The 12906-nt window shown below is 53.4% G+C and overlaps 1 protein-coding gene across 1 annotated transcript in view; it reads right to left on the bottom strand.

Annotated features, from left to right (window-relative positions):
* The window catches only part of Itga3 (integrin subunit alpha 3), a 29801-nt gene extending 20874 nt beyond the window's left edge, over positions 1-8927 (bottom strand). Inside the window, exons 1-3 of the mRNA XM_038326530.1 lie at positions 8290-8927; positions 1027-1154; positions 551-630 (exon numbers count right to left, since the gene is read on the bottom strand). Of these exons, the coding sequence (XP_038182458.1) occupies positions 551-630; positions 1027-1154; positions 8290-8495 (414 nt within the window). The 5' untranslated portion in view covers positions 8496-8927. The remainder of the gene's footprint in view (positions 1-550; positions 631-1026; positions 1155-8289) is intronic.
* Positions 8928-12906: the final 3979 nt, after the last annotated feature.

Here is a 12906-nt window from a genome sequence, read left to right as displayed (position 1 = left end):
GGGTGTTACTGTGGTCAAAGCTCGTAAAAAAATACCATCGGCCCTTTTCACTATATGTAAAGTTTATATAAACCTAAATAATGTCAGCCTGGGACAAAGAAATTGAGATCCCCAAGGTCTGACATTAAAGAATTGTCACCAACAGAAGGTGACAATTGATAGTAAGGAGGGGCACTCAAATCGGTGCCAGGGTGAGCCAGGGTCACCAGGGCTGTGCACCTTCCGGCAGCCAGCCTCCCAGGAAGGAGTGCCTGCCAGCACCCAGTTGCCTAAGGCGCTCTCTGCCCTTTCCTCCTCCGCATTCTCTCTGCTCTTTCCCACAAGTGGTGAGCATCCATGCAGGTCACACAGTACCCACCCCATGCCCAGCCTTGGGAGAGCACCAAACAACCCTCTCCCCATAGTTCAGGAATCAGGGAATGCACAGGCCCCCGAAGACATGAGGCTATAGAAATAGACATTTTGTAAAGGCCCCAGCCATGCACAGAGTCCCCTACCACCCTCTGCTGTCCTCCTGGCTCTGGAAAGATGATCCTAAGTGTTCACTTACCAGGACTCTACCTGCGGGGCCCTGGCTGGCCACAGTCACCCCAAGCCACATGTCCTCAATAATGTGATGGTCGGGGTCACCTGCAGGAATGGGAGGGCTCATGAACTAGGGTCCCTCATTCCATTATCCAGTGCCCAAGCCTCCCAAGGGCAGCCCTCCCTCCTCCCTATATCCTGAATGTCACTGCTCTGAGCTCACACTATATGACCTTCTGTTTCTTCTGCTCCTCCTCCCAGATGAACAAGAAGCATGCCAGCTTTGCTTTGTTTGTTTGTTTTTGAGTCAGGGTCTCCATATACATCTCAGGCTAGTCTGAAACTCACTAATGTAGCCCAGACTGACCTTGTTCTTGCTGACCTTCTGCCTCAGCCTCAAGTGTTAGAATAATAGGCATGAGCCACCCTGCCTTGCTAACAGGCTAGCCTTGTCTCCTCTTTGGGCTCCCTTTGCCAGGCTCCTGACTTAGCTCCTCTCACTTTTCTCTGAGATGTCCATCCGTTCACAATCGTTCTTGAGGGCGGTGAGGGGGCACAGGTACACAGCGCCAGTCCGGTTGGTGTAGCCATCAGCCACGGCAAGGTCCTGGGGAGCACCAGCCAGAAGCCTAGGAAAAGGAGGCAGATGGGCCGCTTTTTAAGCCTCCCTCCAGCCAACTTGCAAATCCACACTCACTAAGCATGGGCTCCATACCATGTTCTGGGGATGGGACATTGATAAACCTCAGCCCTGTCGTCCAGGAGAGCCTGTCACAGGGAAGGAGGGCCAGGAAACACACGCTCAGTAAGCATCTCACAAAGAAAGCATGGAGGTCTGTACATGCGGTGCCCTGGCTTGAGTGTGAGGACAATGGCTCAGAGTCACCCAATGAAGAAGGGAGGAAGGGCACCCGAGACAAGGATACAATATGTGCTATGGCCAGGAAGCATGAGCAAGCCAGTGATTCAGACACCAGCCCTCTGTACAACCAGAACCCAGGAAGCTGTGACAAAGGCCTTAGAGGAACCACAGAGGGACCCCAGGCAAGGCAGTGACAAGGTCAGATCTGCTTTGGGTCTTTTTTTTTTTTTTTTTTTTTTTTTGAGAGAGAGGGTGTCTCTGTAGCTTTGGAGCCTGCCTGGAACTAGCTCTTGCATACCAGGTTGGCCTCAAACTCATAAAGATCCACCTGCCCCTGCCTCCTGAGTGCTGGGATTAAAGACGCGCACCACCACCGCCCGGCATGGTTTGGTTCTTTCCTTCTCCTCTGGAGACAGGGTTTCATAGAGCTGAGGCTAGGATACTCCCTGTTCAAAGATGACCTTGAGCTTCCGATCCCCACCACTACCTTTCAGATGCTATGGTTTCAGGTATGTATCACCGTGGTCAGTTTTATGTAGTGCTAGAAATTTAACCCAAGGCTTCCAGAACACTAGGTAAGCAGTCTACCAGCAAAAGGACATTCCCAGCCCCAGATCTGAGTCTGTAAAGGAATCCTTTGGCCTCAGAGGTAAAGGAAGATGTGAAAAAATGATAGTTCTGGGTTCAAGTCCTGGGGGCGGCAGAAAAGGCAGAAGAGAGATTCTGTGTAAGGATGGCTGAGTTGTTGGAGGCCTGGGTCTCTCCTCTTGAAACTGTTGACCTAGCTCTAAGAGGCACAGGTTTCTAAGTGAGCTGAGTGACGCCTCCATTTGCCCCACCCCCAACTTGAGACAAGCACACGGGTGTGGGGCGTGGGGCTGGATACTAACTAGTGTGACCCAAGAGCAGCGGTCCAGTGGCTGAGAGTGGACAAGAGCTACCACCTTGTCCCCAGAATCCATCTTTAGGGACACCAAGAAATTCCCACAAGGGGGCTAGAACCCTGGAAGCCCAGCCCACACCAAAGGGGTAACTTAAGCAGAACAGACAAAGATCGGCCCTGAAATCCTAGACCCTCAGGTGTTTGTGAAAGAAGATCCTTCTTACACTGTCTTCCTGTAGCCTTTTAATATTCCGATTAGAACCTGCCTTCTGTCACCTTCCTGCCAACTCAGCCTCCTGGGTGGCAGAGCTTCCCAGGTGCCCCTCTGTTTAGCCCAGCAACACCGTGGCCCTAAGGCTCCAAGGCTCCAGGCCTCTTGCCAGCCTGGAAGTGCTGAGCAAAGGCTGCGCCTGCAGCCCTGCTTAGGACTTGGGAGCGAGGGCATCAGGGAGCAGGCAGGGCAGGGCCCAGGCATGCTGGGGCCTGGGGTGCCTCCGCCTACTGGGAGTCAGGAATGCATTGCCTGGAGGTTCTAGGAAAGGGGTGGACCTTTGCCTGCACCTCACAGCTGCAGCTCAGACATCACCCTCCCTGGCTGTGGGGCAGAGGCAAAGCTTCTCCAGCATCCTGAGCACCCTAGGGAGGGGTCAGGGAGCAGCCAGGCCATTAGCCAAGTTACGTTCGGGCTAGGGAGGGTACCTGCCTGACCACCTTGGCTCAACACAAGCACACACCCAACCTCCAGGCATGCTTGACAAATAAGAGAAAGAGCTAGGGCCTGTGGGAACAGCTCAACCTGGGAGCTAGGCACCCGTTCCTAAGACTAGCAAGACTAGCACTATGGCAAGAGTCTCCAGTGTCTGATGTGTAAAATGGGAAGCCCAGCTGGCACCCCTTCTCCAGGGTTTGGGGAAAACAAATGGACTCTCTGAGAAGGCATGGTTGGTGTGAACACTGTCGCTCTGGTTTTTATGGCACTAGGACTGGCCCTAACTTGACTCCAGACTCTCTCTGGGGACTCAGGAATTCCAATACCGCAGGTTAGGGAAGCTGAAGCAGAGAGGAAAGGACAGACTACTTCATTGTTTAGGAGTAAGGGGTGAATAGAAGTAGGACTTTCACATCCTGAGGATTGCAGGCAGCCACTGGGGGGGGAGGGGAGGGAGAGGCTGGCATCCGCTCGTCTGAAAAAGAGGCTCAGACTTGGCTGGCAGTGGGGTCTGCTCCAAGGAGATTGAAGAGCTGGAAGCTTCAGTGGGTGGACGGGGGACCTGGGGAGCATGCAATGTAGTGGACGCACCGCCCTCCCGGCTGCCACTGTCCTGTCCAACTCATCTGTCTCGCAGGAGGGCACTGAAGAGCAGGGTCTGCATGCCTCCCGAATCTGTCTCCTCAAGGAGGGACGGAGAGACCCCTCCTCTTAGCTGCCTGAGGTATGGAACCAGCAGTCAAACACAAATTATGGCTGGGTTAGAATAAGACTCCGTACAGTCTTCACATTCCTGTCCTTGTCTGGTGCCAGCCTTGTGCCCACTGATGGGGACTGGGAAGGGGCCAATTCCCTAATCCCCAGACTCCGCCCTCCTGAGAGATTCCACTGGGAGCTCCCCCACGTCCCCTGGAGTATTTTTAGCTCCTTCTTGGCCCGCTCGGAGGCCCTTTAAGGCCCTCTGGCTCCCAGCCCAGAATGCAGTGGTCTACAACCAGAGGCCTGCATATGGATGGAGGGAGGGGTTCAGATGATAGGGTCCACCTTCCTCCTACCACAGCCAGGTATACGGAAAGTCAGAGTTGGCAATCCCAAGACTGGGACAGACCTTACCGTTATGTAAAACGAAATGTAATGTACTATGTATACATGACTAGCAGTTCATTTATACTGTATATCAATAGAGTGCTGTTGGGTCCAGGTAAAAAATAAAAATCTAAAAGCTGACCTCTCCCAGACCACCACTGAACCCAGCCCCCATCCACAGACAGAAGGGGCAAAGGCAAGTGGGGATGCCTAGCTCCCGGGAGATAGGAGCTCCTTCTCCTGGAGTCAAGCTGGGCAGAGGGGAATGGAGAGTACCCCTGGAAGCAGATGGGTGAGTGAATGGAAGATCAAGGGCTGGCTCTCAACAGTGGCCTCCTCATCCTTTCATTTGGCTCCAACTAGAAAGCCCCACCTGGCCTCTGGGGAGCCCCTGAGCTCCAAGTACAGGGAATGAGGCTCTTCACCCTGACCAGCCCTCAACACCTCCATTCCTCCCAAGCAGTTCAAAGCTAATAGAATAACTGAGCATAAAATGGCAGGATCTGAAAAGGCTGGTGAATGGCACCCAAGAGATTTCAGGGCACCAGGCTGGCTCACCCCAAAGAGGAAGAGGCCCTCGGGACTCCCGGGGGGGGGGGAGTGATGCTCACAGAAAATCTATTCGATTCAACTTCAGTTCAGGAAGGTGTGTGGCGGCTCCTATGGGAAGATTTCAGGGAACCCCCAGGTCTTTTTTGGGGTCTTGGTTGCTGTTCCCCTATGCCAGGCATAGGGGCAGGAGGGAAGGCGATAGCTGCTCTAGCCTGAGTTGGGGGGAGGTCAGTTCTTGGATGCCAGTCTATGCCCTGCTGCCTGATTTAGCCACCTCCCCAGAGGCTCGTCTATGGCGGCTGAAAACTGCAGTCCTCGCCATCTTCCCAAACCCCTCCTCATGCTGCCTACCCAGCCCCCCTCCCCTGGTGACTCAGCCCTAGAACCAGAGCAACAAGCTGGAGGGAAGAGAGTAAGAGAGAGATGGAAGAGTGAGACCTTAGCAGGGCTGTGAGCAAAAAAGAACAAGAATGGTTTTCTTCTTTCTCCTCTTTCCCTGGCTTTTCAGTAGGTGTTCCATATTTGACCCTTATGGCATTCTTTGATTTACTGCAATGGACATTTCCTTCATTCCTTTTTTTGAGACAGAGTCTTACTATGTAGCCTGAATATCCAGCAAACTGCCAATCCTCCTGCCTACCTCTGAGTCCTGGCATGACAGGTGTATGCCTCCCCATGGGATATCAATCCCTCTTTGATACTTCCTTTTCTGCAAGATCAACCCTCCTCCACCTCCTGCCATTTCAAAGCCTTTTGGCCTAGAATGGACACTGGAGAAAGCCAGCAGAGAAGGATAAACCACATGTAGGCCTTGTTCCCACAGCCACAGCTGCTGTGCCATTTCTGCTGGCACGAGCTATGAGGGCTGCCAGGAACCCGCCCTGCCCAGGGAGCATGTTTTAAGAGAGCCCAGCAGGTAAGCCAGGCCCCTGCCTACCTCAGGCATGACCTCATTTCCAGGAGTCGCTCCCTCCCAGGCTTCCCAGACACCCTCATTTTCAACAGCAAAAGGGAGAAGGGGCTCAGAGGAAACAGCCAATTAGGTCAGGTCAGAAAAAGAGGGAAGAACAGAGTAGGTGCAGGGAGGCTTAGGAACCACCTCTCAGATGAGCTGAGCTGCTCTTCTCCCTCTAAGGGGACTTTATGTAACATCAAAAAGCTCAAGGTGAAGCCGGGCAGTGGTGGCGCATGCCTTTAATCCCAGCACTCAGGAGGCAGAGGCAGGCGGATCTCTGTGAGTTCAAGACCAGCCTGGTCTACAAAGCGAGTTCTAAGACAGCCTGAGCCACATAAGAGAGACCATGTCTCAAATAAGCCCAAAGCAAGTGCTCTGCCCGGATTCCCACTATCATATACTAAGTGCTGCAAGCATGGGCTATGACGAGTTATAGAGGTAAAGGTTGTAGCAGCAAAGACAGTGTATCTTGGGTTTTTACACAGAAGCTATGCTCTCCCTTCCCTGATCCCCCAGGGACAATGTACAAATCCATGATTGTTCATAAACTCTCAGGTGCCCCGAACAACTGGCAGACCCCAAAGGAAGAACCATAAGCCACCTTTGGCTCTTCCAAGGGGACTCTGATGCTGACAGAACCTGAGGCTGCAGTTTGACATATTAGTTCCCTAGAACACTAGGGCAGCTGCTCACATCTGGCTACACAGCTGGCTGTAGTGAATCCCAGCTGCTGCTAGACCCAAAGGGCTGGAGAGCTGAACTCAGTCAGCGGAGGACAGAGCTAAGGTACAGAAGCAGCTCTGGGCAAGGCAGAGAAGACCCATCTGGCCAGAACCACCTGCCCTGGGAATCTCATCAGTTCCAGCACACTCTCCCAGCTGCCTGGAGAGGAAAGCAGAAGCCTTTCACTTGGTCAGCTTGGGTAGGACCCACAGGAGGGAGAGGTTCAGTTCCATCCCAGTCTCTGCCCCTGAGCCTCTAGTGTGCGCTGGAGAACTGGACCTCCCTCCCCACCCCCGGCCGGGACCGTTCTAGACATGCTACCTCATTAAAGCACCACTAGCATTGAAAACGAAGGCTCAGGTGTTAGAGACAGAGCCAAGGCAAGACAACAGGAGCAGGAACAGGCAGCTTCTCCCTTTACAATGTCAAGGTAGCAGGCCAGCAGAGATAGGAAGGAGGAAGGAGCATACAGATCCAGGTACACCTCATCCTGCCGGAAACTGGCCCCTGGGAAGGAAATATCTTTCTCAAGGCCACAGAACGGGGGGTGGGGGGGGGGCGACACACGACAGACTGCAGAACTGTGTTTTGCTCTTTCCAGGTCTCTTCTGTGTCTGCTCAGGCCGTGCCCCTTCAGCATCAGAACATAGGGAACTATGTTCTTGTCTAGGACAGGGGAGGACAAGGCACTGTCAGAGAGCCTCAGCAAGGCAGAGGGTTAAATCTGCCTGGCCAGTCAGGAAGGGTGTGGTGGCCCTACCTTCTGCAGGGGCCAGGTAGGGTAGAGGCTAAGTCCAGGTGGGCAGTGCCGATTAGGGGCTGGGCCGGCAGGGCAGAGGCAAAGACTAAAGTGAGCTGGACTTTGAACATTCCAAACTTCCTCAAGTTTTTACACGCCCCAGCCAAAGCAGAGACTGGTTTCTTACCTTGACCGTGCCTTTTAATTTAGTAAGTGTTAGAGGCCAGGTAGGAGTAAATGCCTGGCAGGCCACCCGGCTCAAAGAGGTAGAAGGGGTATGTGTAATCGTCACTGTCTTCCCCTGGGCAGCCTCACCTCCTCCGTGCCCTTCCCCCCGCAGCTAGTCAACCTCAGCTCACAGAACCCAAGTAGGGAAACCTCAGACACCTGGACATGACCCGTTGGACTTGAGTGTACCAGTGGAGGGGCAGGTGACTGGACACAATCTCTTCCCCTCCTCCACCCTGCTCTGCTCTTCCCGCTTCTTGCAGCTGTTGCAAAGGAGAGGCGAAGAAAGAGAAAACACCATTTCCCTCTTCAAACCAAAACAAACACACTCAGGGCTGCTGATTCAACATGAATCTGTGGAATGCAGGGAGATGTTTGGTGGGAGTACCCCACTGCTTCCGGGTGGGCTCTGGCCTCTGAGGCTCAAGACAGCACCTCCTCTGTCTCCTAGTGTTCGTTCCTCTAGGGGTCAGAGGGAGTCTCTGGACAGCTCCAAATGCCCAGCTACTTCATCATCACCTCACCCTGCAATGCCAAGCCCTTGAGAAGCGGTCCAGCCTGGTTCTGCAGAGGGCGTGGCTGCTGTGGCCACAGACTAAATGAGAGGTGTAATGGGGGCTTAAACGCATAGATCTCGGGTTCTCCCCAGGCGGAGGGGACGAGGGGTGGGATATGTGTTTATTTTACAGGGTTCTCCCAGCCCGGGAAAGAAACTAATGTTAGATATTGGATTCTCGAGGTACTGGACAACAGAGACCTTACTTCTGCTCTCCGAAGAGGTCTGAAGCGTGGAGCGGTAGCGTCTAGACAGGTTCTGGCCAGGTCAGCACTTGCTGTGATTACTGCCCCCCCATCCTCCACTTCCCGCCAAGCCCCACACCCAGCCCCTTAATACTGGCTCACAAGGAAAGGCCAGCAGCAGCAGACCTGGAAGTCAGTGGGCCCATGGCTCCAACTCAGCTTAGGTCAGGCATCAGCGCACATACCCTCCGTCACAACCCGTCTTGCCACCGCCAGGCTGACTTACAGGTAGCGCTGCTGTCGCTCGGTTTGCCGATGGAGGGCGACCGAGTAGCCGAAAAGGCTACCCGGGTTCACCGCCTCCTTCACCACCAGGAATCGGGTGTCCAGGTTGAAAGCGAAGGCGACCCGGCCGCTAGCCGCCACCATCAAGGCCAGGGCACTAAGCATCCAGCCAGAGTCGCGGGGCGCGCGGAGGGGGCCGGGGCCCATGGCTACGAGAGTGAGCCGGGCCGGGTGAAAACACAAGAGCGCTCAGCACTGGGGGTAGTGAACGGTTCACCTGCTCCAGGCGCCGCCAGAGGACACCCGAGCCCGCAGCGCCACTGCGCTCGGAGTCCTAGGCAATTTCTTGCCCTAGTCCAGCCAGCTTCTCGTCTGCTCAGGGGTGGCGCTTCTCCAATCCTTTCCAGGTCCGTGGATCTACTCTCCCGCTGGCTGGGTGGACAGGTCACCGTGCCCGACTTTGGGTACCCGGCACCCTAGATGGTCCCGGCCGCGCCCCCTTGGCGGTGTTAGCTCTTTGGATCCCAGCTAGGTGGAGGATCTGAAAAGGCAAACCCTCGACCGCCAAGAGGGCAGGAGGGAGGGATTCTCGCCAGCGCGTGCCCCGCCTCTCCACTGCCCAGCCCTGCACCTCCCCACCTTGCGCGCCCAGCTCCGCTTTCCTTCCGGGGAAAGAGAAAAGGTCCCCGCTCGGCCGCCGCCTCTTAAAGGGGCAGCGCCGCCCCTCCCTCTCCATCATTCCTACCCTGACTCCGCCCTCTCTCTCAGACACCTGTCGGGAACCCTTAAAGCCTGGATTTCCCCTCCCAGCGGCTTGCTTCTCCCTGGAAGCGTCGCCTCCAGTGCAAGACGGATTGGACGGGCGGGGCCGGAGGTGGGATTTGCCTGGCGTTTCGCAGCGGCTGCAACTGAATAGGCGGTTCTAGGCAAAGCCACCACCACGTTCCGGACTGGACAGACCAGGCACTGGCTCTTCGTTGAACTGTCCTCGGTGCCAGGCTGCTTGGAATGCGGACCTCCGCCGCGGTGCGAGTCCCTAAGAGGTGACTGTGGGTCTCCGGACTTTCTTCATACTTAGAGCCCTCGATGTTAGATATGGAGTAGTATTTATCCTGCCCACCCTCCTGCTCTTATCCTGATCCCAGCCGGAACCGGCTCCTCCGTAAAGCCAGACAGATATATTTAGCGGTGGTGATGATAACCCATCAGTAATTGTAATTAGCAAAGGGAAGCTTTTGTCTCTAAGGGCTGTGAATGGGACTTCAACTCCCATAGTTGTTCTAGGTGGTGCCGGCTGCAGACAGGTGGGGTAGGCTCAAAGATCTCATTATCCGGGAAAGTATCAAACCGAAAGAGAACTCCAAGAGATCGTTACGGACTTTTTAAAGTCTAACTCAGATTTCCCCTGTTGCATAACCAAGACTCATTTTTTCTGAGCATCGTTTTCTATATGTTCTTATAGTAAGAAGAACGCACCCTTTGCAGCTGGAACTATGTTAACTGCTTTACAAATACTACTTTTTCAAGTCAGTTTTTATTACCTGCCACACACATACAGCAAGGGAAACAGGAAATGGAGCCATCCAATAGGATTCTGTTCGGGTGTGTGAGAAGCCAGTGCATTCTGGGTCCAATTCACTGTCTCCACAGTGTGACCTTAGAAGAGGCTCATTTCCACATAGATGATCTTCCCCCTCCGCCCCAAAGGTGCATCCCTTAGAGACAGCGCTGACTTTTACTAATGACAATTACTGAGAGTTTGTCATTGTCACCGCTCTGTAATGGATGCAAACCCGGGTCTGTACCTGTCACCCTATTTACATGTGGGAGCAGGGCTGTCCCTGCATCAGGCACAGCAGTCGTGTTTGAGGGGTGCACCTTTGTAGACACAGCCCTGGAGGAGGTGTTGGGGGAGGAAGGGGACAGCTCTTCTTACAGAAAGTAAGTGTGACTTCTTTGCAGCCCCAAGTGCCTGCACTGGTGCAGGAGCAGCCGAGCAGAGTCTGGGGTTAAAAGAAGTGAGAGCAGAGTGAGCTGCTGGAAGACGCGGTCTACGATCATTAAATCCTCACTCCAGGCACAAGGTGTCCTCTGCTCTAAGATGGGAGCACCAAGGCTCAAGTTGGGCGGGCGATCCGGCTGAGGCCACACAGTTAGGATTCTAATTGCACAGTATCTAACCCCAGAACCCGCCTTAACCATTATGCTAATGATTAACACTTAAGGACAAATCAGATTTTGGTGAGATTTGGAGTGGCAGGGCCTCTCCCCTTTGGGAGTGTCCTCGGCCATTACTTAGTACTTCCCTTCCTTTTGCCTGGCACAATGAATTCTAACTAGAAGCCCCACCTAAATGGTTAAAATGGTAACTGCTAAACAATCTGTCTTCCTTTAGCTTTGCAGATACCAGAAGATCTGATGACCTTTGTAACGTTGCTCCCCTTGTCTTTTTCTACAAACTAACGCATATTTACTACCGTGCTGTTTAGCTCCTGATAAGTAACCCGCCTGTTTTAGGAACTAGTCCCAGGAGATAAAGTGGATTGCAGTGTTCGGGCCAGAGGAGGAAGAAACAAAAAAAAAAAAAAAAAAAAAAAAAACACACCAAAAAAACCCCAGAGATGTTGCCGGGTGGTGGTGGTGGAGGCGTACGTCTTTAATCCCAGCACTAGGGAGGCAGAAGCAGGCAGATCTCAATGGGTTCGAGGCCAGTCTGGTCTACAAAGTGACCAGCGGCAAAAACCCACTCAGCAGCATCTAGAACGTGCAGTGGTGTGCATATGGAGGCCAGGACAACCTTGTGGGATCGCTGCTTCTTTCCCCCTTCTTTGACGTGGGTTCTGTGGTTGAACTGAGGTCGTCAGGCTTGCATAGCAAGTGCTTTACATCCTGAGGCATCTTGCCAGCCTGCTATGACGTCTACCACGTAGCTCAGGCTAGCCTCTAAAGATTGGCTTTTGAACAGCCAGCATCCTTAACCAGGTACAGTTAGGAGCACAACTTTAGAATCAGAGCTCAGGAAGTGGCCCCAGTCTGACTTCATAGCTTACCAATCCTGTGAAAGTCAGGATTGTTGTCCTTGTTTACCTCCCGAGGGAACAAACTTCAGGTGTGTATTTGGATGTCCAAAGCCACACAAACCATGGCAAGGGAGTAAAGCAGAACTGGGGACTGGACACCACTGGCCACAGCTGTGCTTTAAGGGAAACTCCAGGCAGATGTTGTTTGGCCAGACATACCTAAACAAGAGCAGCTGTGATAACAGTTTTCTGGGTGGCGTTTGGGAGAGGACATTTGTCCCTGGTTGCTCTTAGAATGGAATTAATCCGCGCTGTGACTTCTAGAGCTACCCGGCCTCTCTCAGGCTTTGACTCGTGGACCCAAAGCTATCAGAGGTTTAAGAGACATCTGGGGTCAAGGAACAGGAAGCTAAATAGGAAGTCAAGCCATTGCATTTGCCCTTCTGGATAACTCCCTTGGTTCTTGGCCTTATTCCTAGAAGAGTGTGTCAATATCCAGGGCCAGGAGGGCCAGGGTGGACACTTGGTATAGACAGGGGTCCTGCCCAAAATAGCTTTGCGTCATGTGATGACAGATGGGCCCCACGCCAGGCCTTATCTCGTAAAATATCCCAAACAGGAAGGACCAGCATGTCCGATCTGGGGACCAGGAGCAGGAAAGGGATGAGGGATGGCATTTCCAGTCCAGAGGAGTGTCCAGAGAGAACGTGGGAGCAGGAGCTGGGAGGCTGGTGGAAGACAGACCCAACTGAGGAATGTGGGAAGTGTCAGACAGATCTACGGGGAGGGGTGGACTGGAATGGAGGGAGCCGTGGACTGTCTGAGCCTGGCCTGGAGATCTGGAGAGAGGACTCCCAGTTCCATGCCGCAGGGCTGAAACTCTTTGTTCCGAAGGACTTTATCTTGACAGCTTCACCTCGACCCTCCAGTTGACTTTACACTGTCAGCTCTTCCTCGAGCAGAATGGGCCCGCCTAGAAACACAGGATGCATGTGAAATGATGGGCCTCGGCTCAGCTTTTGATGTGTCCATGAACAGCCTTTAGGCCTCTCCCAGTTTTCTTCCTTAATGGCTCATACCTGCACAAGCCTGCAAGAACGGATGGAGCTTCCCTTCATTGTCTGATGGACGGAGAGTCCCAGAGATCCTCCCTGGGTGAACATTCACCCCCAACCACAGTGAAAATCCAGGTTATCCTCCTTCCTGGCTCTGAAGACATTTGAGACCTGCTGTCCCAAGAGACAGCCTTTGTGTAAACACCGAAACCTTTCGTACTTTCTTGGTTCATGAGTGGTGCTATCCATATTGACATTCGAATGAAACCTTCGATGAGGTCCCTCAGCCTTTGCAGGTGACTACCATAACACGTAAACTGTGTGTTCTATGCAGGAGTCAGGGAGGCTTCTGGGAGAAAGAAAAGGGAGAGGGGGGCCAAAGAAGAGACAGGCCTAGAGCGGGAGACCTCGAGAGAAGAAATGCAGAAGTTGGCCTAACTTAGGGTAAAGTTTTCCCAGCTGGAACAGTGACAATGTCAATATTCTCAGCCAGCGGCTTCCGTTCCTCTCGGAGCACTTACTGTGTTCACGGCAATGTGACTA

This window comes from Arvicola amphibius, chromosome 4 (genome assembly GCF_903992535.2).
Source record: "Arvicola amphibius chromosome 4, mArvAmp1.2, whole genome shotgun sequence".
NCBI classification, from domain to species: domain Eukaryota; kingdom Metazoa; phylum Chordata; class Mammalia; order Rodentia; family Cricetidae; genus Arvicola; species Arvicola amphibius.
Note: the sequence above shows the minus strand (reverse complement) of the source record. Positions and strands in the feature narration are given on the sequence as shown.